General features: G+C 41.9%; 1 protein-coding gene across 2 annotated transcripts; it reads right to left on the bottom strand.

Moving 5' to 3' along the window:
* Window positions 1-2,981: 2,981 nt before the first annotated feature.
* Window positions 2,982-18,539, bottom strand: txnl1 (thioredoxin-like 1). Of its 2 annotated transcripts, none has more exons than XM_036936721.2 (8): window positions 18,326-18,539; window positions 17,592-17,688; window positions 17,175-17,348; window positions 16,401-16,523; window positions 8,444-8,513; window positions 7,078-7,250; window positions 3,863-3,967; window positions 2,982-3,464 (listed from the first exon to the last, which is right to left on the bottom strand). In XM_036936721.2, the coding sequence occupies exons 1-8, from the start codon at window positions 18,421-18,423 to the stop codon at window positions 3,435-3,437; spliced, it is 870 nt and encodes a 289-aa protein (XP_036792616.1). In that variant the 5' UTR covers window positions 18,424-18,539; the 3' UTR covers window positions 2,982-3,434. The 2 variants fall into 2 exon arrangements, with proteins under 2 accessions (XP_036792616.1, XP_090047562.1); XM_090191436.1 differs by having other exon boundaries at window positions 17,128-17,348.
* Between the last annotated feature and the right edge of the window lie 7,119 nt (window positions 18,540-25,658).

Here is a 25,658-nt window from a genome sequence, read left to right on the forward strand (position 1 = left end):
ATAGTTGTACAATCTTCTCTCCGCCCCATGGCAAAATGTGTAGAATTGCCAGAAATTAACAACAACAACAAAAAAAATGTTTTTATCTCCAGTGTCAAGAGGAGGTCCACTAAAATTAGGGCCCCCAAAATGCTAGGGCCAGCTCTGGCTGCTTAGGGCCCCCAAAACGATAAGGCCAGCTCTGACTGCTTAGGGCTCCCAAAACACTAGGGCCAGCTGTGGCTGCTTAGGGCTCCCAAAACGATAAGGCCAGCTCTGACTGCTTAGGGCCCACAAAACGATAAGGCCAGCTCTGACTGCTTAGGGCTCCCAAAACACTAGGGCCAGCTCTGGCTGCTTAGGGCTCCCAAAACGATAAGGCCAGCTCTGACTGCTTAGGGCCCCCAAAACGCTAGGGCCAGCTCTGACTGCTTAGGGCCCCCAAAACGATAGGGCCAGCTCTGACTGCTTAGGGCCCACAAAACGCTATGGCCAGCTCTGACTGCTTAGGGCCCCCAAAACACTAGGGCCAGCTCTGACTGCTTAGGGCCCCCAAAACGATAGGGCCAGCTCTGACTGCTTAGGGCCCCCAAAACACTAGGGCCAGCTCTGACTGCTTAGGGCCCCCAAAACGATAGGGCCAGCTCTGACTGCTTAGGGCCCCCAAAACACTAGGGCCAGCTCTGACTGCTTAGGGCCCCCAAAACGATAGGGCCAGCTCTGACTGCATGTGTGGGTATGAATAGCAGACATTTTTTTTATTGTAAATAAGAATAGAATGTTACAACACTTCTACATTAATGTGGATGCTACCATGGTTACGGATAAACCTGAATGAATCGTGAATAATAATGAGTGAGAAAGTTAAACAAATTTTTCAAATGAGTGTGTGGTTTAGAAACAAATTCTATTCTTATTTACAATAAAAGTGACTCCAAAATGACACAATACATTATTTACCATTCATTTCTATTGGGCACAAAATAATCTGAAACACAACCAAAAACAAACAGCAAATTAATCCAAGAAGTTTGTAGATTCACAGGCTTAATGTAGTCATTGAGTGGTAGGAATATGGTACCAAATAATACACTTTTGATGACTTTAACACACAAATGGATTTGTCCCAATATTTTTGGTACCCTAAAATGGAAGGACTATGTACAAAAAGTGTTGTAATTTCTAAACGGTTCACCAGATATGGATTAAAATACTCTCAAATGAAAGCTGACAGTCTGCACTTTAACCACATAGTCAATGCATCGTTTCAAATCCAAAGAGCTGGAGTACAGAGCCAAAACAACCAAGACAATGTGTGACTGTCCCAATACTTTGAGTTCACTGTACTGTTCAATTTGAGCCCTGGTCAAAAGCTGTTTGTATTATATAGTGAATAGCAGGATGCCATTTCACTTTAACATAGATGTCTCTGTCCTTAGAGGTACAACCAGTAAGAGGATATTGCTGTGCATTAGGATTTCTTCATTATGTGTTTTAAAAACTTAGCCAATGGAATGATATGCCTCTAACATAACCCCCAACGCGTGGACTAACGCCGTACGCAGCTAGCAACAGGAAATCAAATCAAACCACCGGCGTCAATTAAAAACGGTACCATTTTAGAACGGTATCATTGATGTTTTTGATTTAAAAACAATTCATTTCAAGTTCACAGTGGTTTACGTTTGTAGTAGTTCATTACGCCGGTGGTAAAAGCGCTCTTTTCTGCCATTATGGTTGCTGTGATTCTATTGAAGGAAGAACCTTCGGTTGATTTATTCTCTTCCTGTCTTCAGGCAGCAGCCACGGCTGAGCTTCGTCCTGACACCGTTTATGCAAACCCTTCCATAATATAAGCTACTAACTTGTCCTCTTCAGATCACTCAATTTATAAATCACAGTCAAAATGTCAAATCGGAATAGTACACACACAGACACACGTTTTGTCAGAGAAATGTTTTATTTGGTAAAATGCTTATTTTATTTTTTAAATAGGCCTTAACTGCCGATGCAGATTATCGATTTTTCAAAAATAACAAGGATTTTTCTCAATGTGGTAAATTATGTTTATCGTAAATTAACAGACAGAAAGTGCCAAGAATTAAAATAAATGCACAAGCCTAAATGAGTTTATAACAAAAACTAATTTAGTCATCTAGCAGCCTTGATCTTGGTTTGATTAGGAGTAGCATCGTCAACAATTCTCTGTTATATTAACACAGTGTTGTCCCAGCTTAAAGAATAATTACACCACTTTTCATTTTAACAATATAAATAAACATATCAATATTTGTTTTTTAAATGCAAATTAAAAAATATCCCCAGCAACATCTTTTTTTTTGTATCCACGGTAGAAATGTTAATTAATTACCAAGAGATCCTGTGTAATTGCAAAAAAAAAAATCATGGAATTTCTGTATGTTATGTTTATACAAAATCTGAAGAGAATTATTGTAAAAAAAAAAAAATCTCTCATAATTAACTGAAATCACCTCTCGCAAATATTGTTTCCCCAAAAATTCAGAAAGAGGACAAATATAACAGAGCCCGTATTTCTGATGAAATCAACCGTTCAGCGGAAACCAAGAGCTCTCTGAAGTGCGGTGGGCGCCCATGGATTGTGTAAGACGTTATAGCAAAGCCTTTGGTGACACGGTGTGGTCAAAAAATGTCATTACATCATCCTCGTCCCCATTCAGAAGTGGACTCAACGCACCTGTTGGTGCTCGAGATGCTGCTACCGTCAAACTCATTCACCTGGGATTCTTCCCTTTTTTGCAGGAGACTTAGTCATGTCCACGGGGATGATCAGTGCTTGAAGACGACTGGTACATTTCGGTGCCCGGAACTCTGCAATATTTTTACAATAGATAACAGGAACTCCAGCAGGAGAAAACATGACGTACCCTGGGAACTCCATTTTCCTCGTCTTTGTGAATGGTGGTTAGGAAGATTTTTGTTTAAACTTTTCTAAAAATTCAAGAGACATGAAATACCAACTGTACCTTTGAAAAAGGATTGTGTTTATTTACAGTGTTTGTCGGAATTACAATAAAAAAAAAGTTTTTTTTTTTTTTAAATGAATTGAGCGAGTTGCCTCGCCGAGGTCATTTCACCGGCAGAACAGAGGAGCACAAACTCGTATAAACGTTAGGTTGATGCGTGTGTCCCAAATGACTCCCTATACAATGCACTACTTTTGACCACTGACACCTCTGGATCAAAGCCAGACTTCAGGATGGATATCAGGTCCCCCCCCCAAAAAAATATATAGTGTACTTTAAAAAGGGAATAGGGTGCAATTTGGAACACAGATTTTGGTTGGTCTGTGTTGTGTTAAAGTGGAGTAGACCCTAACCCCTCCTAGTGGCAGCTTTGGCAGACAGACAAGAGGCTAAGTCCTGGGGGGGGATCGTCGCAGCAATACGGGCAGTCTTCTCCTCCTCTCTTCCTTATCAGTGACTCTCTCCTTTCTTGCCCACAACCTACGTTGGATAGAAAACACAGCCGTGTAAACAGTGCAGGAATCCTCCTCGTCCCGAAGGAGTAGACGTAGGAGGTTTTCGTTGACATTGTATGCAGTAGCAAATAACATTATTCTTAGCACCAAGTGAAAAAAATAAAAAATCATATTGACATGTATAGTGGAACAACTGCACATTGTTGATTTAATTTAAATCTCCACATTAGCCTGATTTAATTGCTGAAATCAATGTAATGTACCATTGAAATTGTATTGCTATGATTGTATCATTACTGTTAGGCCTCATCTGACGAGAGTGGCCTGATCCCAATGCAGGATACAAAAATCACAATTCAATACCGTCAACATCATAGTCTCATAGCTGTTTGGAGGGGGGGGGAGAGAGAGACCGGATCTTACCCGTTTGAAGTCATTCATGTTCGTTGCCTGTACAGGGGTCCCGATAAAAGTAAGGTAATTGATTTTCGTTGTCTCTTCATCCCCTTGGTTGTTCTTCACAAACATCTGTTACAACACATGGGGGAAGAAACAACTTAATCATAATGGAACACAACTTAATCATAATGGAACACAACTTAATCATAATGGAACACAACTTCATCATAATGGAACACAACTTCATCATCATGGAACACAACTTCATCATCATGGAACACAACTTCATCATCATGGAACACAACTTCATCATCATGGAACACAACTTCATCATCATGGAACACAACTTCATCATAATGGAACACAACTTCATCATAAAGGAACACAACTTCATCATAATGGAACACTACTTCATCATAATGGAACACAACTTCATCATAAAGGAACACAACTTCATCATAAAGGAACACAACTTCATCATAAAGGAACACAACTTCATCATAAAGGAACACAACTTCATCATAATGGAACACTACTTCATCATAAAGGAACACAACTTCATCATAATGGAACACTACTTCATCATAATGGAACACAACTTCATCATAAAGGAACACAACTTCATCATAAAGGAACACAACTTCATCATAAAGGAACACAACTTCATCATAATGGAACACAACTTCATCATAATGGAACACAACTTCATAATAATGGAACACAACTTCATAATGGAACAACTTCATCATAATGGAACACAACTTCATCATAATGGAACACAACTTCATCATAATGGAACACAACTTCATCATAATGGAACACAACTTCATCATAATGGAACACAACTTCATCATAATGGAACACAACTTCATCATAATGGAACACAACTTCATCATAATGGAACACAACTTCATCATAATGGAACACAACTTCATCATAATGGAACACAACTTCATCATCATGGAACACAACTTCATCATCATGGAACACAACTTCATCATCATGGAACACAACTTCATCATAATGGAACACAACTTCATCATAATGGAACACAACTTCATCATAATGGAACACAACTTCATAATGGAACAACTTCATCATAATGGAACACAACTTCATCATAATGGAACACAACTTCATCATAATGGAACACTACTTCATCATAAAGGAACACTACTTCATCATAATGGAACACTACTTCATCATAATGGGACACAACTTCATCATAATGGGACACAACTTCATCATAAAGGAACACAACTTCATCATAAAGGAACACAACTTCATCATAAAGGAACACAACTTCATCATAATGGAACACAACTTCATCATAATGGAACACAACTTCATCATAATGGAACACAACTTCATCATAATGGAACACAACTTCATCATAAAGGAACACAACTTCATCATAATGGAACACAACTTCATCATGAAGGAACACAACTTCATCATAATGGAACACAACTTCATCATAATGGAACACAACTTCATCATAATGGAACACAACTTCATCATAATGGAACACAACTTCATCATAATGGAACACAACTTCATCATAATGGAACACAACTTCATCATAATGGAACACAACTTCATCATAATGGAACACAACTTCATCATAATGGAACACAACTTCATCATAATGGAACACAACTTCATCATAATGGAACAACTTCATCATAATGGAACACAACTTCATCATAATGGAACACAACTTCATCATAATGGAACAACTTCATCATAATGGAACAACTTCATCATAATGGAACACAACTTCATCATAATGGAACACAACTTCATCATAATGGAACACAACTTCATCATAATGGAACACAACTTCATCATAATGGAACAACTTCATCATAATGGAACAACTTCATCATAATGGAACAACTTCATCATAATGGAACAACTTCATCATAATGGAACACAACTTCATCATAAAGGAACACAACTTCATCATAATGGAACACAACTTCATCATAAAGGAACACAACTTCATCATAAAGGAACACAACTTCATCATAAAGGAACACAACTTCATCATAAAGGAACACAACTTCATCAAAATGGAACATCTTCATCATAATGGAACACTACTTCATCATAATGGAACACAACTTCATCATAATGGAACACAACTTCATCAAAATGGAACATCTTCATCATAATGGAACACTACTTCATCATAATGGAACACAACTTCATCATAATGGAACACAACTTCATCATAATGGAACACAACTTCATCATAATGGAACACAACTTCATCATAATGGGACACAACTTCATAATGGAACAACTTCATCATAATGGGACACTACTACATCATAATGGTCAGTTTCCCGGGCACAGTTTAAGTGTTGCCCTGGCATGCTCAATAGAGAACCTACTTTTGAAAGAGCTTTCTCGTCTAGGACCATTGTCTGGGAAACTGCCCATAAAGGATATAATTCATGCAGTCTTAGTTCGAACTTATGTTCCCAATCAAGCAACAAATATCAGATTTTTATTTTCTGTAAACATGCATTCTACATTATATCACATCTGTGTGTAGCCTAGTGGGCTGCGGTTGAGATAACAAAATAATCATTACTATTTTGTGCCACTAGATGGCTGTATGGTTCTACATTAACACAGCTGACAGACCAGTTAAGAACAAATTCTTAATTAAAATGGTAATGCATGTCAGCACCACATTATATTGACAAGATAATGGACAACGGGAATAAAAGTCTACAAAGGCAGAAGGAGGCGGGATCAGGTGGGAGCATTCTAGCCAATGAGAGAGTAGATACGCATTTGACCAACAGACACAACTCTGATATAAAATACGTTTTTCTCAAAAGTTGCCAGGATACCACGTGCATCTATCTATCAGTAATTCATGACCTAAACATTACCAAATTTTATTTAATCAAATCAATGACATTTTATGTTGACCAAGTTCAAAGTTCATTGACCTCCATACAGAAACTCATTGGTCCGCTTCACATTTTATTCTCATGGGGACAGATATCGGGGCGGAGTCAGTCCCCTGGCGTCGCCTCCTCCTCTTTGTCTCCAGTTCAGAACTGGACAACCCCTCCTTCTTCTTCTAGCTTGAGAACAGGAACCAACTGAGGTACATGCAGTGTTTCAATATCATGTGACCTCAGGAAAAAAAAAAAAGAGGGAAGGAAAGAACCAGGAAATGAGGCCTGCAGGTGATTGGTTGGTGTTAAATGACTTACGGTGACGCTCTGGACATTCTGGAACTTGACGTATCTCAGTGGGATCAGTCCGTCGTCCTTGAAATCCTCCTCTGCCAGGTCCAGGGTCTGGGTGGCCTCGCTACGCTCAGCATCGTCAAAGTCCATGGAGCGAGGAAGGTTAATGAAGATTTTCACACACTTTGGTGCCTGGGCTGAAACCGGGAGAAAAGGAAGTAGACAGAGTGGGGTGGGGGTAAAAGTAGACAGAAGGATGGGGGGGGGGGGGGGGGTAGGAAGTAGACAGGGGGGGGGGGAGTAGACAGAGGGGGGGAAGGAAGTAGACAGAGGGGGGGAAGGAAGTAGACAGAGGGGGGGAAGGAAGTAGACAGAGGGGGGGAAAGAAGTAGACAGAAGGGGGGGAAGGAAGTAGACAGAGGGGGGGAAAGAAGTAGACAGAAGGGGGGGAGGAAGTAGACAGAAGGGGGGGAGGAAGTAGACAGAAGGGGGGGAAGGAAGTAGACAGAGGGGGGAAGGAAGTAGACAGAAGGGGGGGAAGGAAGTAGACAGAGGGGGGGAAAGAAGTAGACAGAAGGGGGGGAGGAAGTAGACAGAGGGGGGAAGAAAGTAGACAGAGGGGGGAAGGAAGTAGACAGAGGGGAGGAAGGAAGTAGACAGAGGGGAGAGGGAAGTAGACAGAGGGGAGAGGGAAGTAGGAAGAGGGGAGAGGGAAGTAGGAAGAGGGAAGTAGGAAGAGGGGAGAGGGAAGTAGGAAGAGGGGAGAGGGAAGTAGGAAGAGGGGAGAGGGAAGTAGGAAGAGGGGAGAGGGAAGTAGGAAGAGGGGGGGAAGAAAGTAGACAGAGGGGGGGAAGAAAGTAGGAAGAGGGGAGAGGGAAGTAGGAAGAGGGGAGAGGGAAGTAGGAAGAGGGGAGTAGGAAGAGGGGAGAGGGAAGTAGACAGAGGGGGGGAAGAAAGTAGACAGAGGGGGGGAAGAAAGTAGACAGAGGGGGGGAAGAAAGTAGACAGAGGGGGGGAAGAAAGTAGACAGAGGGGGGGAAGAAAGTAGAAAGAGGGGGGGAAGAAAGTAGACAGAGGGGGGGAAGGATGTATGAGACAGGTAAAGGAAAGGGAAAGATACCACAGAATTCCCTCAACTTAAATGTGTCTTCTGCATTTAACCCAACCCCTCTGAATAAGAGGGGGGGGGGGGGGGGGGGGCAGAAAACAGGGCAACCAAGGAAAGCGTGGGAACTCAACAACAACAAACGATAAACCACAATCCAATAAAGGACATCTTTTCCGTCGACAAACGGTCAAATTTAAAAAATGTTTTCCATTTCAACTGCATGTACTTTTACGAGGAAACGGAGCAACATTTAGGAGCTGACCAGGAAGAATAAGGACTCACCGAAGTCAGAGGACAGGAGCTTCATGGAGAACAGCTTGACAGGCTGGTTGAAGGACATAGTAATTAGGAGCTGAAGAGGAGAAAATATGAGTTTAGTATTATACATCTATTAGTCTAGTCTGTCAGTGAGGGGTGATACTATACATCTATTAGTCTGGTCTGTCAGTGAGGGGTGATACTATACATCTATTAGTCTGTCAGTGAGGGGTGATACTATACATCTATTAGTCTAGTCTGTCAGTGAGGGGTGATACTATACATCTATTAGTCTGGTCTGTCAGTGAGGGGTGATACTATACATCTATTAGTCTGGTCTGTCAGTGAGGGGTGATACTATACATCTATTAGTCTGGTCTGTCAGTGAGGGTGATACTATACATCTATTAGTCTGTCAGTGAGGGGTGATACTATACATCTATTAGTCTGTCAGTGAGGGGTGATACTATACATCTATTAGTCTGGTCTGTCAGTGAGGGGTGATACTATACATCTATTAGTCTGGTCTGTCAGTGAGGGGTGATACTATACATCTATTAGTCTAGTCTGTCAGTGAGGGGTGATACTATACATCTATTAGTCTAGTCTGTCAGTGAGGGGTGATACTATACATCTATTAGTCTGGTCTGTCAGTGAGGGGTGATACTATACATCTATTAGTCTGTCAGTGAGGGGTGATACTATACATCTATTAGTCTGGTCTGTCAGTGAGGGGTGATACTATACATCTATTAGTCTGGTCTGTCAGTGAGGGGTGATACTATACATCTATTAGTCTGGTCTGTCAGTGAGGGGTGATACTATACATCTATTAGTCTGGTCTGTCAGTGAGGGGTGATACTATACATCTATTAGTCTGGTCTGTCAGTGAGGGGTGATACTATACATCTATTAGTCTGGTCTGTCAGTGAGGGGTGATACTATACATCTATTAGTCTGGTCTGTCAGTGAGGGGTGATACTATACATCTATTAGTCTGGTCTGTCAGTGAGGGGTGATACTATACATCTATTAGTCTGGTCTGTCAGTGAGGGGTGATACTATACATCTATTAGTCTGGTCTGTCAGTGAGGGGTGATACTATACATCTATTAGTCTAGTCTGTCAGTGAGGGGTGATACTATACATCTATTAGTCTGTCAGTGAGGGGTGATACTATACATCTATTAGTCTGGTCTACCAGTGAGGGGTGATACTATACATCTATTAGTCTGGTCTGTCAGTGAGGGGTGATACTATACATCTATTAGTCTGGTCTACCAGTGAGGGGTGATACTATACATCTATTAGCCTGGTCTGTCAGTGAGGGGTGATACTATACATCTATTAGTCTGGTCTACCAGTGAGGGGTGATACTATACATCTATTAGCCTGGTCTACCAGTGAGGGGTGATACTATACATCTATTAGTCTGGTCTGTCAGTGAGGGGTGATACTATACATCTATTAGTCTAGTCTGTCAGTGAGGGGTGATACTATACATCTATTAGTCTAGTCTGTCAGTGAGGGGTGATACTATACATCTATTAGTCTGGTCTGTCAGTGAGGGGTGATACTATACATCTATTAGTCTGGTCTGTCAGTGAGGGGTGATACTATACATCTATTAGCCTGGTCTGTCAGTGAGGGGTGATACTATACATCTATTAGTCTGGTCTGTCAGTGAGGGGTGATACTATACATCTATTAGTCTGGTCTGTCAGTGAGGGGTGGGTGATACTATACATCTATTAGTCTAGTCTGTCAGTGAGGGGTGATACTATACATCTATTAGTCTGGTCTGTCAGTGAGGGGTGGGTGATACTATACATCTATTAGTCTGGTCTGTCAGTGAGGGGTGGGTGATACTATACATCTATTAGTCTGGTCTGTCAGTGAGGGGTGATATTATACATCTATTAGTCTAGTCTGTCAGTGAGGGGTGATACTATACATCTATTAGTCTAGTCTGTCAGTGAGGGGTGATACTATACATCTATTAGTCTGGTCTGTCAGTGAGGGGTGATACTATACATCTATTAGTCTGGTCTACCAGTGAGGGGTGATACTATACATCTATTAGTCTGGTCTGTCAGTGAGGGGTGATACTATACATCTATTAGTCTGGTCTGTCAGTGAGGGGTGATACTATACATCTATTAGCCTGGTCTGTCAGTGAGGGGTGATACTATACATCTATTAGTCTGGTCTGTCAGTGAGGGGTGATACTATACATCTATTAGTCTGGTCTGTCAGTGAGGGGTGATACTATACATCTATTAGTCTGGTCTGTCAGTGAGGGGTGATACTATACATCTATTAGTCTGGTCTGTCAGTGAGGGGTGATACTATACATCTATTAGTCTGGTCTGTCAGTGAGGGGTGATACTATACATCTATTAGCCTGGTCTACCAGTGAGGGGTGATACTATACATCTATTAGTCTGGTCTGTCAGTGAGGGGTGATACTATACATCTATTAGTCTGGTCTGTCAGTGAGGGGTGATACTATACATCTATTAGTCTGGTCTGTCAGTGAGGGGTGATACTATACATCTATTAGTCTAGTCTGTCAGTGAGGGGTGATACTATACATCTATTAGTCTGGTCTGTCAGTGAGGGGTGATACTATACATCTATTAGTCTAGTCTGTCAGTGAGGGGTGATACTATACATCTATTAGTCTGGTCTGTCAGTGAGGGGTGATACTATACATCTATTAGTCTAGTCTGTCAGTGAGGGGTGATACTATACATCTATTAGTCTGGTCTGTCAGTGAGGGGTGATACTATACATCTATTAGTCTGGTCTGTCAGTGAGGGGTGATACTATACATCTATTAGTCTGGTCTGTCAGTGAGGGGTGATACTATACATCTATTAGTCTAGTCTGTCAGTGAGGGGTGATACTATACATCTATTAGTCTGTCAGTGAGGGGTGATACTATACATCTATTAGTCTGGTCTGTCAGTGAGGGGTGATACTATACATCTATTAGTCTGGTCTGTCAGTGAGGAGTGATACTATACATCTATTAGTCTAGTCTGTCAGTGAGGGGTGATACTATACATCTATTAGTCTGGTCTGTCAGTGAGGGGTGATACTATACATCTATTAGTCTGGTCTGTCAGTGAGGGGTGATACTATACATCTATTAGCCTGGTCTGTCAGTGAGGGGTGATACTATACATCTATTAGTCTGGTCTGTCAGTGAGGGGTGATACTATACATCTATTAGTCTGGTCTGTCAGTGAGGGGTGATACTATACATCTATTAGTCTGGTCTGTCAGTGAGGGGTGATACTATACATCTATTAGTCTGGTCTGTCAGTGAGGGGTGATACTATACATCTATTAGTCTGGTCTGTCAGTGAGGGGTGATACTATACATCTATTAGTCTGTCAGTGAGGGGTGATACTATACATCTATTAGTCTGGTCTGTCAGTGAGGGGTGATACTATACATCTATTAGTCTGTTAGTGAGGGGTGATACTATACATCTATTAGTCTGGTCTGTCAGTGAGGGGTGATACTATACATCTATTAGCCTGGTCTGTCAGTGAGGGGTGATACTATACATCTATTAGTCTGGTCTGTCAGTGAGGGGTGATACTATACATCTATTAGTCTGGTCTGTCAGTGAGGGGTGATACTATACATCTATTAGTCTGGTCTGTCAGTGAGGGGTGATACTATACATCTATTAGTCTGGTCTGTCAGTGAGGGGTGATACTATACATCTATTAGTCTGGTCTGTCAGTGAGGGGTGATACTATACATCTATTAGTCTGGTCTGTCAGTGAGGGGTGATACTATACATCTATTAGTCTGGTCTGTCAGTGAGGGGTGATACTATACATCTATTAGTCTGGTCTGTCAGTGAGGGGTGATACTATACATCTATTAGTCTAGTCTGTCAGTGAGGGGTGATACTATACATCTATTAGTCTGGTCTGTCAGTGAGGGGTGATACTATACATCTATTAGTCTGGTCTGTCAGTGAGGGGTGATACTATACATCTATTAGTCTGGTCTGTCAGTGAGGGGTGATACTATACATCTATTAGTCTAGTCTGTCAGTGAGGGGTGATACATCTATTAGTCTGGTCTGTCAGTGAGGGGTGATACTATACATCTATTAGTCTGGTCTGTCAGTGAGGGGTGATACTATACATCTATTAGTCTAGTCTGTCAGTGAGGGGTGATACATCTATTAGTCTAGTCTGTCAGTGAGGGTGATACTATACATCTATTAGTCTGGTCTGTCAGTGAGGGGTGATACTATACATCTATTAGTCTGGTCTGTCAGTGAGGGGTGATACTATACATCTATTAGTCTGTCAGTGAGGGGTGATACTATACATCTATTAGTCTGGTCTGTCAGTGAGGGGTGATACTATACATCTATTAGTCTGGTCTGTCAGTGAGGGGTGATACTATACATCTATTAGTCTGGTCTGTCAGTGAGGGGTGATACTATACATCTATTAGTCTGGTCTGTCAGTGAGGGGTGATACTATACATCTATTAGTCTGGTCTGTCAGTGAGGGGTGATACTATACATCTATTAGTCTAGTCTGTCAGTGAGGGGTGATACTATACATCTATTAGTCAAGTCTGTCAGTGAGGGGTGATACTATACATCTATTAGTCTGGTCTGTCAGTGAGGGGTGATACTATACATCTATTAGTCTAGTCTGTCAGTGAGGGGTGATACTATACATCTATTAGTCTGGTCTGTCAGTGAGGGGTGATACTATACATCTATTAGTCTGGTCTGTCAGTGAGGGGTGATACTATACATCTATTAGTCTGGTCTGTCAGTGAGGGGTGATACTATACATCTATTAGTCTGGTCTGTCAGTGAGGGGTGATACTATACATCTATTAGTCTAGTCTGTCAGTGAGGGGTGATACTATACATCTATTAGTCTGGTCTGTCAGTGAGGGGTGATACTATACATCTATTAGTCTAGTCTGTCAGTGAGGGTGATACTATACATCTACTAGTCTGGTCTGTCAGTGAGGGGTGATACTATACATCTATTAGTCTGGTCTGTCAGTGAGGGGTGATACTATACATCTATTAGTCTGGTCTGTCAGTGAGGGGTGATACTATACATCTATTAGTCTGGTCTGTCAGTGAGGGGTGATACTATACATCTATTAGTCTGGTCTGTCAGTGAGGGTGATACTATACATCTATTAGTCTGGTCTGTCAGTGAGGGGTGATACTATACATCTATTAGTCTGGTCTGTCAGTGAGGGGTGATACTATACATCTATTAGTCTGGTCTGTCAGTGAGGGGTGATACTATACATCTATTAGTCTGGTCTGTCAGTGAGGGGTGATACTATACATCTATTAGTCTGGTCTGTCAGTGAGGGGTGATACTATACATCTATTAGTCTGGTCTGTCAGTGAGGGGTGATACTATACATCTATTAGTCTAGTCTGTCAGTGAGGGGTGATACTATACATCTATTAGTCTAGTCTGTCAGTGAGGGGTGATACTATACATCTATTAGTCTGGTCTGTCAGTGAGGGGTGATACTATACATCTATTAGTCTGGTCTGTCAGTGAGGGTGATACTATACATCTATTAGCCTGGTCTGTCAGTGAGGGGTGATACTATACATCTATTAGTCTGGTCTGTCAGTGAGGGGTGATACTATACATCTATTAGTCTGGTCTGTCAGTGAGGGGTGATACTATACATCTATTAGTCTGGTCTGTTAGTGAGGGGTGATACTATACATCTATTAGTCTGGTCTGTCAGTGAGGGGTGATACTATACATCTATTAGTCTGGTCTGTCAGTGAGGGGTGATACTATACATCTATTAGTCTGGTCTGTCAGTGAGGGGTGATACTATACATCTATTAGTCTGGTCTGTTAGTGAGGGGTGATACTATACATCTATTAGTCTGGTCTGTCAGTGAGGGGTGATACTATACATCTATTAGTCTGGTCTGTCAGTGAGGGGTGATACTATACATCTATTAGTCAAGTCTGTCAGTGAGGGGTGATACTATACATCTATTAGTCTGGTCTGTCAGTGAGGGGTGATACTATACATCTATTAGTCTGGTCTGTCAGTGAGGGGTGATACTATACATCTATTAGTCTGGTCTGTCAGTGAGGGGTGATACTATACATCTATTAGTCTGTCAGTGAGGGGTGATACTATACATCTATTAGTCTGGTCTGTCAGTGAGGGGTGATACTATACATCTATTAGTCTGGTCTGTCAGTGAGGGGTGATACTATACATCTATTAGTCTGTCAGTGAGGGGTGATACTATACATCTATTAGTCTGGTCTGTTAGTGAGGGGTGATACTATACATCTATTAGCCTGGTCTGTCAGTGAGGGGTGATACTATACATCTATTAGTCTGGTCTGTCAGTGAGGGGTGATACTATACATCTATTAGTCTGGTCTGTCAGTGAGGGGTGATACTATACATCTATTAGTCTGGTCTGTCAGTGAGGGGTGATACTATACATCTATTAGTCTAGTCTGTCAGTGAGGGGTGATACTATACATCTATTAGTCTAGTCTGTCAGTGAGGGGTGATACTATACATCTATTAGTCTGGTCTGTCAGTGAGGGGTGATACTATACATCTATTAGTCTGGTCTGTCAGTGAGGGGTGATACTATACATCTATTAGTCTGGTCTGTCAGTGAGGGGTGATACTATACATCTATTAGTCTGGTCTGTCAGTGAGGGGTGATACTATACATCTATTAGTCTAGTCTGTCAGTGAGGGGTGATACTATACATCTATTAGTCTAGTCTGTCAGTGAGGGGTGATACTATACATCTATTAGTCTAGTCTGTCAGTGAGGGGTGATACTATACATCTATTAGTCTAGTCTGTCAGTGAGGGGTGATACTATACATCTATTAGTCTAGTCTGTCAGTGAGGGGTGATACTATACATCTATTAGTCTGGTCTGTCAGTGAGGGGTGATACTATACATCTATTAGTCTGGTCTGTCAGTGAGGGGTGATACTATACATCTATTAGTCTGGTCTGTCAGTGAGGGGTGATACTATACATCTATTAGTCTGGTCTGTCAGTGAGGGGTGATACTATACATCTATTAGTCTGGTCTGTCAGTGAGGGGTGATACTATACATCTATTAGTCTAGTCTGTCAGTGAGGGGTGATACTATACATCTATTAGTCTAGTCTGTCAGTGAGGGGTGATACTATACATCTATTAGTCTGGTCTGTCAGTGAGGGGTGATACTATACATCTATTAGTCTGGTCTGTCAGTGAGGGGTGATACTATACATCTATTAGTCTGGTCTGTCAGTGAGGGGTGATACTATACATCTATTAGTCTGGTCTGTCAGTGAGGGGTGATACTATACATCTATTAGTCTGGTCTGTCAGTGAGGGGTGATACTATACATCTATTAGTCTGGTCTGTCAGTGAGGGGTGATACTATACATCTATTAGTCTGGTCTGTCAGTGAGGGGTGATACTATACATCTATTAGTCTAGTCTGTCAGTGAGGGGTGATACTATACATCTATTAGTCTGGTCTGTCAGTGAGGGGTGATACTATACATCTATTAGTCTGGTCTGTCAGTGAGGGGTGATACTATACATCTATTAGTCTGGTCTGTCAGTGAGGGGTGATACTATACATCTATTAGTCTAGTCTGTCAGTGAGGGGTGATACTATACATCTATTAGTCTGTCAGTGAGGGGTGATACTATACATCTATTAGTCTGGTCTGTCAGTGAGGGGTGATACTATACATCTATTAGTCTGTCAGTGAGGGGTGATACTATACATCTATTAGTCTGGTCTGTCAGTGAGGGGTGATACTATACATCTATTAGTCTGGTCTGTCAGTGAGGGCCATAACCAGTGCAAATATTTTCAAAATGAACACATTCAGACCACTCTGACCTAAAGAGAAGAACCTAGCATCCATCCATCCTCAAAACTCACCTGTTCATCACAGTCAGACTCCAGGTAGGTGGTGTCCTTGACTAAGCAGTTTTCAAAGCCGCTTTCGTCACTCTCATTTAGACACTCACAGCCAGCTTTGTTCACAAACGGCATCAGGTCCATCTGAACACACAGACGGAGTACAAAGATATATATTTTTAAAAAGGACGCACACACACCCCTCACTGAGACATGCACGGTACAAGCGAGCACAAAAACAAAGATTTCATTCTAGTCAAGAGGTTCTCACACCTACTTGTGTAGCTTTGTAAAGCACCACCCTAAAGGTTAACACTGCTTTACTGAAATGTGAGCTTATGGTTAGCTTCGAGTTATGCTAAACCTTGCTACTGCCTTCCTGTCCTGGGATACCGTCACCACAGACCCAGAAAATCCTGAAGTTTTCTGAGTCAGCATTGACAGTGCAAGACAGGGAGGGGTTCTGAGTTCACATTCTGTCTCGGGAAGACAGGGAGGTGTTCTGAGTTTGCGTCCCATGTCTGGGAAGACAAGGACAGAACTCAGAAGTATATCTAGCCTAGGGCAAGTTTCCCCCCCAAAAAACATAAAGATCAGTTAGCTAGTTGCTAGGCAATAGACAAACTATGATCTTAATTCTAAAGATTATCTTTCCGTTTTGGGAAACTCACCCGAATGATATCAATTCATCATATACTCACATATCCCTTGGAAATGTCAGAGTGATACCAATTCATCATATACTCACATATCCCTTGGGAATGTCTGAGTGATACCAATTCATCATATACTCACATATCCCTTGGGAATGTCAGAGTCCTCGTTGCTTCCAGGGTCGTTTTCTACATGCTGCTTGATCTTCTCCTCTAGTCCTGAGGCATCGGCACCCTGATAGAGGTCGACACGCACTTTGTTACGAAAAAACAAAAACGTTGGCGTGGCAGAGATGTTGTTGGCGGCAGCCGTTGCCTGAAAGAGGGAGATTGACATTCAAGTCTTAGTCCCGTGCCTCAACACACATACCAGACTTCTTCATCTGTATTGGCTCAATGAATAACATGAGGACGTTGACATGTCCGAGGCTATGCATCACTTCTTGTTGACCAAGTCTCCTATGACGACAACAACAACATAATGGAGTACCTGGTGTTTTGATAACGACACAGTAGGCTGTATTAATTTTAAAAAGTCTTAACACAAAATCAACCTCACCTGACAGACGTGTACATCTACTTCGAGAAAAATGACATGAGGGTACTTGTTACTCAACATGTTGAAAGCAGGGGATATCCTGACACAGGGTCGACACCTGGGGAGCGAAGAAGAGTTCAATGGGAAGCTATTGTCAACTAAACCGGAAGTTTAGTTCATTGGCTAACGTTGCTTAGCTAGCTATTAACAAAGGCTGTTAAAAAACAAAACAGAAATGCAAAAGTAAGCCTTACTACATGTGCAGTAGCTAAAACAATAGCTAGCGAAGCATTATTCTTCATGGCTCGCTAGTTTATGCCTATTATTAAAAACCACTAGCCAGACAGGTGGCTAGCTAGATAACATAACCTCTATGTACCACACATTATATCCCACATATCTGACTGTATTGTTAGATAGCTAGTACCAGACTACTGTCATGCTGTTAAACAAAGTTGTCTAGCTAGCTTAGCCTGTCTGCTATTGCTAAGTCATAGCTGGCTAAGCTATCTATCTAGCTAACGTTAGTTACCTAACAGCGTGGTATGTGGTCCGAGTTAAATTATCAAGTGTTATTTTAAAATAGCTATTTGAAAGTATTCCAACAACTGATGTTACTGTGAAATCAGTTTTTTAAAAATGGACTAACTATCTAGTTATACATTGATTGACAAATGAAAGTGAATCATTCATTTCAGTGTAGATCATAGCTAGCTGGTAAAACCAAGGGCCTGGGAACAGATTTGAAACCTTACCCTGCCATTGTGAACTTCACCACCGCAAGCCTTGATCCGGCGTCTGCTAGTTCAGGTTGGAATTCTGAATCATTCCCGATTACTTTTACCCCGACCATTTTTACAGCTCTAAATATGTATCTAATTTATGACAGATTATATACAAAATAGTGTCACACGGGTGTAAGGACACACTGTCCAAACTCAACTCTTCTGTGGAATCACACACTTTACTGAAGCGCCTTGACGAAGGTTGGCCATTAAACCAATGAAAACCGAGCAGGGCGTGGTCAACACCACAGCTAAAACAAAATCACAGAAATATAATTTATTTATTCTCTCTAGATTTAACAAATAATGATTCAAGGTAAGCTTTTATTTCACGTGAATCTATCGAAATCAAATTAAATTGTATTTGTCACATGACCCCCGAATACAACGGGTGTAGACTTAACCGTGAAATGCTTACGAGCCCTTCCCAATGATGCAGAGTTAAACTATTATAATACAAATATTAACAGGAGGAATATAATACACAAGAATGGAGCTATATACAGGAAGTACCAGATCAATGTGGAGCTATATACAGGAAGTACCAGATCAATGTGGAGCTATATACAGGAAGTACCAGTACCAGATCAATGTGGAGCTATATACAGGGAGTACCAGTACCATATCAATGTGGAGCTATATACAGGAAGCACCAGATCAATGTGGAGCTATATACAGGAAGTACCAGTACCAGATCAATGTGGAGCTATATAAAGTAAGTACCAGTACCAGATCAATGTGGAGCTATATACAGGGAGTACCAGATCAATGTGAGCTATATGCAGGGAGTACCAGATCAATGTGGAGCTATATACAGGAAGTACCAGTACCAGATCAATGTGGAGCTATATACAGGGAGTACAAGATCAATGTGGAGATATATACAGGGAGTACCAGATCAATGTGGAGCTATATACAGGAAGTACCAGATCAATGTGGAGATATATACAGGGAGTACCAGTACCAGATCAATGTGGAGCTATATACAGGGAGTACCAGATCAATGTGGAGCTATATACAGGAAGTACCAGATCAATGTGGAGCTATATACAGGAAGTACCAGATCAATGTGGAGATATATACAGGGAGTACCAGTACCAGCTCAATGTTTGAATGTGTGTTTGTGTTGTCGGTATGCGTGTGTGTGAGTATGTAATGTGTGTGAATGTGTTTTTTTTTGTGTGTGGGCGTGTCTTTGTAGTGTGTATATGTAGTGTGTACAGTACCAGTCAAAAGTTTGGACACACTCATTTGAGGGTTTTTCTTTATTTTTACTATTTTCTACATTGTAGAATAATAGTGACGACATCAAAACTATGAAATAACACATATGGAATCATGTAGTAACCAAAAAAAGTGTTAAACAAATCAAACTATATATTTAGATTTTAGATTCTTCAAAGTTCAAATCTGTCATGAAGGCAAAGGGGTGGCTACATTGAAGAAAACATTTTTTTGGTTACTACATGATTCCATATGTGTTATTTCATAGTGTTGATGTCATCACTATTATTCTACAATGTAGAAAACAGTAAAAAATAAAGAAAAACCCTGGAATGAGAAGATGTTTCCAATCTTTCAATCTGGTACCGTATATATGGTTTTGTGAGGGTGCGTAGAGTCTGATCCAGGGTCAGTGCAGATAGTCCAGACAAACATTAATTAACTATTTATCAGTCTTGAGGCTTGTGGGTGGAAGCTGCCTATTGGTCCGAGGGCCGATGCTCCGGTACCGTTTGGTTGGCTTGAGTCTTTAGCAATTGTTTGGCCCCTGTGATGTACTGGGCTGTCCGCCCCTGCCAAGCAGTAAAGTAGCCATTCAAAATGCTCTCGATGATGCAGATGTAAGACTTTTTGAGGATTCGAGGGCCCTTGCAAAATTATTTTTATCCTCCTGACGGCGAAGACGCGCTGTTGTGACATTTTCATGACTGTGCGGGTGTGTGTGGACCGTGCTAAGTCCTTAGCGACGTGGACGCCAATGAACTTGAAGCGCTTGACCCACCCCACTACAGCCCCCGCAAATATGGATGGCAGAATGCTCTCCCCTCTTTCTCCTGGAGTCCACGATCAGCTCCTTGGTCTTACTGACTTTGAGGGAGAGGTTGTTGTCATGGTACCACACTGCCAAATCTCTGACCTCCTCTGTAGACTGTCTCATCGCAGTCGGAGACCAGGCATACCACCGTCATGTCGTCAGCAAACTTGATGATGGTGTTGGAGTCGTGCGTGGCCACGCAGTCGTGGGTGAACAGAGAGTACAGGAGCATACACCCTTGATGGGACCCTGTGTTGAGGGTCAGCATGCCGTAGGTGTTGGTGTTATTGCCTATCCTCGCTACCTGGGGCCGTCCCGTCAGGAAGTCCAGGATCCAGTTGCAGAGGGAGGTGTCCAGTCCCAGGGTCCCCAGCTTGGTGATGAGTTTCGCAGGGGACAATGGTGTTGAACGCTGATCTGTAGTCAACAAACAGCATTCTCACATAGTTATTTCCCCTCTTATCCAGATGGGAGAGGGCAGGCTGAAATGCTATTGAGATTGCATCATCTGTGGATTTCTTGGAGCGGAATATGTGAATAGGAGTGGGTCCAGGGATAATGGTGTTGATGTGTGTCATGACCAGCCTTTAAAAGCACTTCTTCAATACAGATGTGAGTGCTACAGGGGTGATAGTTATTTAGCCAGGTCATCTTAGAGCTCTTGGAAACAAGGGACAATGGTGGTCAGCTTGAAACATGTTGGGATTACAGACTGGGACTAGGAGAGATTGAAAATGTCTGTGACACTTGCCAGCTGGTCTGGCCATTCTTTGATAACGCACCCTGTCATTCCATCTGGCCTTGTGATTGTTAACCTGTTTAATGGTTTCACTCACATCGGCTGTCAGGGTTCCTCCTGGTCACCAGAGGGCGGCAGAGACCGCCCTAGAGACTTTTATCGTGTCTTATTATTTCACGATTGTGTCCCTGTTAAAATAGGTGTGTTTTCTGTGGTCATTTACAGATGCTTGAATTGTTTACTGTGTGTGCTTGTTTCCTGAGTGAGTTTTCAAGACTTAGTTTTATTTTTATTGTTTTTCTCCTAGGTGTACCGTATCTCAGGTAAGTATTTATGTTCATCCTTAACCATTGATGTCTGGTCTCTTCCTCGCACCTGGGTCTAATCCTCATACCGGCCAGAGAGAGACATCACAAAGTCATCCGGAACAGGGGCTTTCACGCAAGACCCAGTGGTTGTATTCCTCGATGTGAGCATCACAGCCCGAACTCGAAAGACCGTCTCGTAGACTCATGTTTGCTTTATCGAACCGCTTCTGTATTGAGCCACATCCTGTCTGAGATTTTGTTTGTAAGCAGGACAATAGTTCATAGGTCAGAATTGCCGAAGGGAGGCTGAGGGAGCTCCTCATTGTTTTTTCTAGGTAGTCTAAAAGTAGTTTAGTGGTTTAGAGTTTGAGTGGTGGTGTGTGTGTGCGTGCGTGAGTGTGTGAGTGTGTGTGTGTGAAAATGTTTTTTTAAGTCTCCCTCCAGTTAGTCTTTGCCCACCAGAGATGCTGCCTCGAGTTTGTTTATGGCCCCATACTTTTCGTTGAATGGCAACGTGGTGTTGGGAGGGATGTTTACGTGGTGTTGGCTTGTGGAGGGATGGTTACGTGGTGTTGGGAGGGATGTTTACGTGGTGTTGGGAGGGATGTTTACGTGGTGTTGGCTTGTGGAGGGATGTTTACGTGGTGTTGGGAGGGATGTTTACGTGGTGTTGGGAGGGATGTTTACGTGGTGTTGGGAGGGATGTTTACGTGGTGTTGGGAGGGATGTTTACGTGGTGTTGGGAGGGATGTTAACGTGGTGTTGGGAGGGATGTTTACGTGGTGTTGGGAGGGATGGTTACGTGGTGTTGGGAGGGATGTTTACGTGGTGTTGGGAGGGATGTTAACGTGGTGTTGGGAGGGATGTTTACGTGGTGTTGGGAGGGATGGTTACGTGGTGTTGGGAGGGATGGTTACGTGGTGTTGGGAGGGATGTTTACGTGGTGTTGGGAGGGATGGTTACGTGGTGTTGGGAGGGATGTTTACGTGGTGTTGGGAGGGATGTTAACGTGGTGTTGGGAGGGATGTTTACGTGGTGTTGGGAGGGATGTTTACGTGGTGTTGGGAGGGATGTTTATGTGGTGTTGGGAGGGATGTTTACGTGGTGTTGGGAGGGATGTTTACGTGGTGTTGGGAGGGATGTTTACGTGGTGTTGGGAGGGATGTTTACATGGTGTTGGGAGGGATGTTTACATGGTGTTGGGAGGGATGTTTACGTGGTGTTGGGAGGGATGTTTACTTGGTGTTGGCTTGTGGAGGGATGGTTACGTGGTGTTGGGAGGGATGTTTACGTGGTGTTGGGAGGGATGTTTACGTGGTGTTGGGAGGGATGTTTACGTGGTGTTGGCTTGTGGAGGGATGTTTACGTGGTGTTGGGAGGGATGTTTACGTGGTGTTGGGAGGGATGTTTACGTGGTGTTGGGAGGGATGGTTACGTGGTGTTGGGAGGGATGTTTACGTGGTGTTGGGAGGGATGTTTACGTGGTGTTGGGAGGGATGTTTACGTGGTGTTGGGAGGGATGTTTACGTGGTGTTGGCTTGTTTACAGCTGTGGCGATTACGGATGAGAACTCTCAGTAGATAAAAAGGTCTGCAGGTATTGTATATCAGGTGAACAAAAGCTCGAGATTTCCTTCACACTGGAAGTAGTGATTACATGTTTATACTGCATATACTCTAGGTGTGTGTGCGCGTGGGGGGGAGTTTCTTTATATATTGTTTTCATGTTCCAGGCAATCTCTATACACAAAATGATTAAGATCTGAACATATTTATGATCTGAGAGAGAACGTAAACTGACTCAACTCTCCAGTCTCCATTGAATTGGCTTATAATGCATATACACTAGGGCTGTGTGTGTGCATTTCTTTAGATAGTGTTATATATACATACATGGGGTATAGATGGTGTATAGATGGGGTATAGATGGGGTATAGATGGGGTATAGATGGTGTATAGATGGGGTATAGATGGGGTATAGATGGTGTATAGATGGTGTATAGATGGGGTATAGATGGTGTATAGATGGGGTATAGATGGTGTATAGATGGGGTATAGATGGTGTATAGATGGTGTATAGATGGGGTATAGTTGGGGTATAGATGGTGTATAGATGGTGTATAGATGGGGTATAGATGGTGTATAGATGGGGTATAGATGGTGTATAGATGGGGTATAGATGGGGTATAGTTGGTGTATAGATGGGGTATAGATGGTGTATAGATGGGGTATAGATGGTGTATAGATGGGGTATAGATGGTGTATAGATGGGGTATAGATGGTGTATAGATGGGGTATAGATGGGGTATAGATGGTGTATAGATGGTGTATAGATGGGGTATAGATGGTGTATAGATGGGGTATAGATGGTGTATAGATGGGGTATAGATGGTGTATAGATGGTGTATAGATGGGGTATAGTTGGTGTATAGATGGGGTATAGATGGTGTATAGATGGTGTATAGATGGGGTATAGATGGGGTATAGATGGTGTATAGATGGGGTATAGATGGTGTATAGATGGGGTATAGATGGTGTATAGATGGTGTATAGATGGGGTATAGATGGTGTATAGATGGGGTATAGTTGGTGTATAGATAGTGTATAGATGAGGTATAGTTGGTGTATAGATGGGGTATAGATGGGGTATAGTTGGTGTATAGATGGGGTATAGATGGTGTATAGATGGGGTATAGATGGTGTATAGATGGGGTATAGTTGGTGTATAGATAGTGTATAGATGAGGTATAGTTGGTGTATAGATGGCGTTTAGATAGTGTATAGATGGGGTATAGATGGGGTATAGTTGGTGTATAGATGGCGTTTAGATAGTGTATAGATGGGGTATAGTTGGTGTGTAGATGGCGTTTAGATGGGGTATAGATGGGGTATAGTTGGTGTATAGATGGCGTTTAGATGGGGTATAGATAGTGTATAGATGGGGTATAGATGGGGTATAGTTGGTGTATAGATGGCGTTTAGATACTGTATAGATGGGGTATAGTTGGTGTATAGATGCCGTTTAGATAGTGTATAGATGGGGTATAGTTGGTGTATAGATGGCGTTTTCCCCCCATTTTGTTACGTTACAGCCCTATTCTAAAATAGATCACATGTATTTTTTGTGTGTCCTCATCAACAAACACACAATATCCAATAATGACAAAGGGATGTAATGTATTAAAAGTTTTGTTTTTTTTACTTTAAAAAAAACTAGATACCTTAAATAAATATTCAGAGCCTTTGCTATGAGACTCGAAATCGAACAGAGGTGTATCCTCTTTCCATTGATCATCTTTGAGATGTTTCTACAACTTGATTGGAGTCCACCTGTGGTAAATTCACTTGATTGGACATGATTTGGAAAGGCACGTAACTGTCTAACAGTAACAGTGACCTGTGAAAGCATTCACTTTCCACTTGGCTTTTTTCCTATTTTGTTGCTTTACAACCTGGAATTAAAATATATATATATTTTTAGGGGGGGGGGGGGGGGGGGTTGTTTAATTTGACTCCCACAACATGCCTACCACTTTGGAAAATGCAAAATATTTTCTCATGTGAAACAAACAAGAAATAAGACAAAAAAAAAACAGAACTTGAGCGAGCATAACTATTCACCCACCCAAAGTCAATACTTTGTAGAGCCACCTTCTTTCTGCAGCAATTACAGCTGCAAGTCACTTGAGGTATGTCTCTAAGCTTGGCACATCTAGCCACTAGAGTTTTTTTCCCATAAGTCAGACCACAGATTCTCAATTGGATTGAGGTCTGGGCTTTGACAAGGCCATTCCAAGACATTTAAATGTTTCCACTTAAACCACTCGAGTGTTGCTTTAACAGTATGCTTAGGGTCATTGTCCTGCTGGAAGGTGAACCTCCGTCCCAGTCTCAAATCTCTGGAAGACAGAGAGGTTCCCCTAAAGATTTTCCCTGTATTTAGCACCATTTTTATTTTTATTGCACCTTTATTTAACCAGGGAGGCCAGTTGAGAACAAGTTCTCATTTACAACTGCGACCTGGCCAAGATATAGCATAGCAGTGTGAACAGACAACACAGAGTTACACATGGAGTAAACAATAAACAAGTCAATAACACAGTAGAAAAAAAGAAAAATGTTTAAAGTTGGTGAGGGAGATAAAAGTCTACAACTTCAACAATTTTTGCAATTCGTTCCAGTCACAGGCAGCAGAGAACTGGAAGGAAAGGTGGCCAAA

Source organism: Oncorhynchus mykiss, chromosome 12 (genome assembly GCF_057628025.1).
Source record: "Oncorhynchus mykiss isolate SJ-2025 chromosome 12, ASM5762802v1, whole genome shotgun sequence".
Taxonomy (NCBI): domain Eukaryota; kingdom Metazoa; phylum Chordata; class Actinopteri; order Salmoniformes; family Salmonidae; genus Oncorhynchus; species Oncorhynchus mykiss.